At 43.5% G+C, this 4455-nt stretch overlaps 1 protein-coding gene across 1 annotated transcript in view; it reads right to left on the reverse strand.

Annotated features, from left to right (window-relative positions):
- Nucleotides 1-4455, reverse strand: part of MYRIP (myosin VIIA and Rab interacting protein) — a 278869-nt gene that overhangs the window by 104594 nt on the left and 169820 nt on the right. Inside the window, exon 6 of the mRNA XM_019508912.1 lies at nucleotides 3129-3278. Coding sequence (XP_019364457.1) covers nucleotides 3129-3278 — 150 coding nt within the window. The remainder of the gene's footprint in view (nucleotides 1-3128; nucleotides 3279-4455) is intronic.

The raw sequence follows: 4455 nt of genomic DNA on the forward strand, positions 1-4455 counted from the left end.
TTCTGTCAAGCCTAGTACTATTTAAACCAAGAAAATTCTATATGATACATATTATAAAACAGGATGTGAATGTGTTTGCTGTTTCAGTACAGAATTTCAAGGCTGGATGAGCGCATCCTTATGCTTGCTAGATTCAGAGGAACAGCAGTCATCGATTTGCTGTTAAAACTTTCAACACCTCACTTATTATTTTACCAGCCTGTAACCCTATCATCACTAAGGAAAACTTCCACTGACTCCATGGAGAATTTCATTTTTTCCCCAGCCACTATCGTGGTTCTACAAAAAGATGCCTGATAGTTAGATATCAAGATGAGTTAGTATGTTTGTACTTAATCTCTGAGTTAATCTCAGTTAATCTCTGAAGAGAAAAAAAAAATCCAGTCCAAAGAAATTATTACATTTTATGTTAACATCTTTTCCCTTATTGCTGTTGATTTTATCTCCACACTATACCCTGTCAGATTTTATTCAACTCCCTAGTAAGAGCTAAACACATCGTTCTGTGAAATAAGCAAGAGGAGGAAGAAAAAGCCCTTTAATATGATATGGGGCCTAGCTGCTGTTTTACAGCTGTGTTTAATTTGTTTGTTTGGACATCTAGGAAAAAAAATTAAAAGACCATTTTTTCAATTTGCGTTAGCACCTCACAGCACAAGAAATAACGTTTCATAAAATTAAAATAAAACAAACTATGCTTCAACCATATGCTAAAGGGAAAATCCACTAAGGATCAAGTCTTGTTTCCCCTGGAATCAAGTCAGTCTGCTCTATATAAAAACTGGGGCCAAACAGAAAGTACTCCTGCTGCCAATGGAGAAGGTTCATAGTGTAGAAAAGAAAATGCAGCATCCAACAGTGTATGTGCTTTTTCGAGTACATCAGGAAGTCTTTATATCCAGTCCTGGCATTGTGTTTGAAAATGCTTGTGATGAAGATAATTTCTTACAAATCACCTATGCATTTTATGACTGCTCCAAAGTCCAGTGGAACTGCTACAGAAAACCCCCCAAAACCTATTGATTTCAATGGGCTTATGAAAGAGGCAATATAAATATTGGAAAATACTGATATTGAAAAAGACTGATTTATTCTCTTTGTCAGTGGACTCATTTTTAGATAGTACTTGAGAGTTTGGTCTCAGTTCACCTTATAGAACTGTGGTCCTCAACCTTTCTAGATTAGAAGCAATCTTGGATAGATTCATGGTGCCCCTCAGAAAATACCCGCTTTTAGTTTTCACTCTGACTACAGGAAAATAAAAAAGCAGTTTTTCTGTTACAAAGAACTCAGAAAGACCACAACTATGGATTTATATTTGAAATCTCTGGGCTTATCTTGTGAATCATGGTGCCACAGCACCCTGGTTGAGAATCACACTGCTCTGCCATGGTGAGGATCTGGAATAACCCTGAATGTTTATCACCTAGGGACAAAATCGATTCTCTTTGCTATGATGACTGAGGATGATGAAGAAAGGGCAACATTCCCTTGTCTACTATGTCTGCAAAGTGGAAGGATATTGATGAAATAAAACCAAGAAAACAGTCTAGGTACAGGGGGAATGTCGGAGGAGGCAGCAAGCAAGGAAAGACTGGGTAGGTAGATGGCAGAGCTGCATTAGATCGATTCAGCCTTTAGCTGAAGGTCACTGAGGAATCTTCCACTAGTGGTGGAGGGTCCAAATGCTTCTCAGCAGCTCTGACTTATGCCAGGTGCAGGAGTGCAACATGGGAGACCCCCTTTTGGCTCCCCCAAGAACACCCATTGCCTTAGACCCAAGCAGGGAATTGGGCTTCAGCCAAATAAGCCAACAGAACTGTGACTTTTGTAGGATAAATGGGATGAGTAGTAAAGGTTCAGAAACAATCATTTTATGCTTTCCATCTCTGCAGAACTTTGCTAACAAAGGCATTCAAGACCACTTTGACTTAGCAAACTTTATTACCTCTACCTCAAAGTTAGGACAGGTGAGATGAAGGGCAGAGGTGATGTGGCTTGCTCCTGTTCATCAAGGGTATAAGCAGATTTTACACTTAGATCAACTTAACTAGGGTTAGGCTGATCTAAGTGGAGATCTGTACAGACATTTGGGGAAGTTAGACTGGGCAAAACATGGCTAGCTTGATCTAAACTAGTTCACCTGAGGAGATGAACTACGTTAGACTGGGAATAGATTAGCCTGATCTACCAAAGAGCTGCACACTACCTGGAGAACAGCCCCAGGACTGGGAAAGCCCAGCGGCATTGCCTTGGGACTGGCGCTCTTCCCACGCCTCCAGCCCCCAATCCTAATGAGGCTATTTTTAGCCCCACTGATCCCACCCCCCCTCCATTTCTCACCCCCAGAATGAACAACCTCACTTATAGACCCACCAACCCCCCCTGCAGATGCACCAACCCCCCAGTCCCACAAAGCTCCTCTTCCCATGGACCCTGAGTCCCACCTGCCTCTCCCTTTCCCTACCCCTATTTACTTAGATTTGGTTCCTGGAATGGCTCCCAGAACCAAGCAAACATATGCACAAGCCACTCCTGATCTACGATCATGTGGTTTAAAGTAAGCCACATGATTATAGATTGGGTCCTGGGAACACCTGCATATATCCGAAGAGTCATTGTCATAAGTGGGAGCAGAACTCAGGTGTTAGTGAAAATAAATCGTTTTCTCTTGTCCCTAACACCTGACCTTGCTTGCCTGTCTGTCCTTAAAATATGAGATCCTGGACTAAGTCACATCATCTTTGAATGTCTGGAAAGCTCCTATAATACAACTGATGCTACAATAAATAAATAAGTAGCCTACAGGCCTACATTCAGAACATGAAAAAGCATTGGTCCAGTTTTTCCCTTTACTGGGCCACTCATACACCTGTTACTTATCTAAATTAATTTCATTCCATTGATATCAGTGTAGCTGCTGGTAGGAGAGAGAATAAAATCTGACCCTCCTCCCTCACTTCCTAACATCACACGACAGTTAGCAAAACACCCCTTGATGTTTTGATTTAATATCTGTTCCTGGCATTCTTCCATGTAACACTTTATTCAACAACCTCATCATTCAGGATTTCAACTTTCTAATTTCTTGCAGCAGAAATTTTAGATGGCTGAATTTGATCACTCACCCATAATGCAAAAGATCCCCTGCGACTCCCTGGGAAAGTCAGCATGCTCTGATCTGAGACAGCAGCAGATACCAGTCCACTACTCCTGGACTGTGGCCATTCAAAAGCAGCCTCAGCCTGTACAGCTTGGCTTTGTTGTTTTCTTATGATCTGGAGGGTTAAAATAAAAAAAAAAATGTTATTAGAAAAGACTGTCTGAGCCATCTTGAACAAGCTGCATTAACTATGTGTCAAGGTGAGTTGCACTGCACTGAACAAATTCTTTGAGTTTCCTTTTGTATCTCTTTCAGCTCATACAAGTTGGATTTGGACAACTGGCACATATTTTCTTCTCATATGAAGTCATGGTACTGTACCAGCAAGTGCATAACAATGCTGCAATAAATCCTCATATCATACCAGTAGGCAATCAGAGCTTAATTAAATAAATAAAGAAATCTGTACCCAACTGACAATACTCACATTGTTCTCTCTCCCTGAAAGCACACATTTTCTAAGATAAGAATAGACAGATGCAGGGATAAATGCTGGTAAGGAAGCATAAAATAATGTATATAGAATAATGGGAATAAGGGATAAAAAGTAAGCTGGGAAGCTATTCTATGGGGTAACAGACAACTGTAGGCCTGTACAAAGTAGCTAGTATTCACTTCGGATTTGGATTCAGGTGATTTGGGGGAGAGTGATTTGATTCAGTGATTCAAATCACTGTCCCAAATTGATTTGGCCAAATCTGATTTAGAGATTTGGCCGCTGCTAAATCGGCTGAATCTCCAAATCGGGAAGGCCCTATCTGCCCCTCCTGCTCCCCCCCATCATGGCTGCTCCATCCAGCCCCAGCTCTCAGCTCTTTAAAAAAAGCCCCACACTCACTGGCTCCTGCTGGGTGGGGTGGGGGGCAATTCCTGCTGCCCCCCACTGCCCAGTGCTGTGGGGGGGGGGGCTCTGCCATGAGCCCCTAGAAGCCCTGATGGCTGCTGCAGCAGCCGATGAGTTGGGGCTTTTTTTTTTGTTTTAAAGAACTGGGAGCTGGGTGGGACAGTCATGGTGGGGAGGGGGGGGCTGGGAGAGCGGGCAGGGGATGGGGGCTCATGGCAAAGCCCCCACCACACAGCGCAGGGAAGTGGGGAGCAGCAGTGATCGTCTCCCTGCCTAGCGGGATCTGGTGAGTGTGAGGCTTTTTTTGTTTTTTTAAAGTCGGGATGCTGGGCCCAGGTGGGGCAGCCATTGATGGGGCTGGGAGAGCAGGCAGGAGTCGGGGTCTTCAGGGAGGGTGAGGGATCAGGCAGGGGATGGGGCCTAGCAGGGGTCCCCCATGGTCCTCTTC

The sequence above is a fragment of the Gavialis gangeticus genome, unplaced genomic scaffold (assembly GCF_001723915.1).
Source record: "Gavialis gangeticus isolate Ggan-Ray unplaced genomic scaffold, GavGan_comp1, whole genome shotgun sequence".
Taxonomy (NCBI): domain Eukaryota; kingdom Metazoa; phylum Chordata; order Crocodylia; family Gavialidae; genus Gavialis; species Gavialis gangeticus.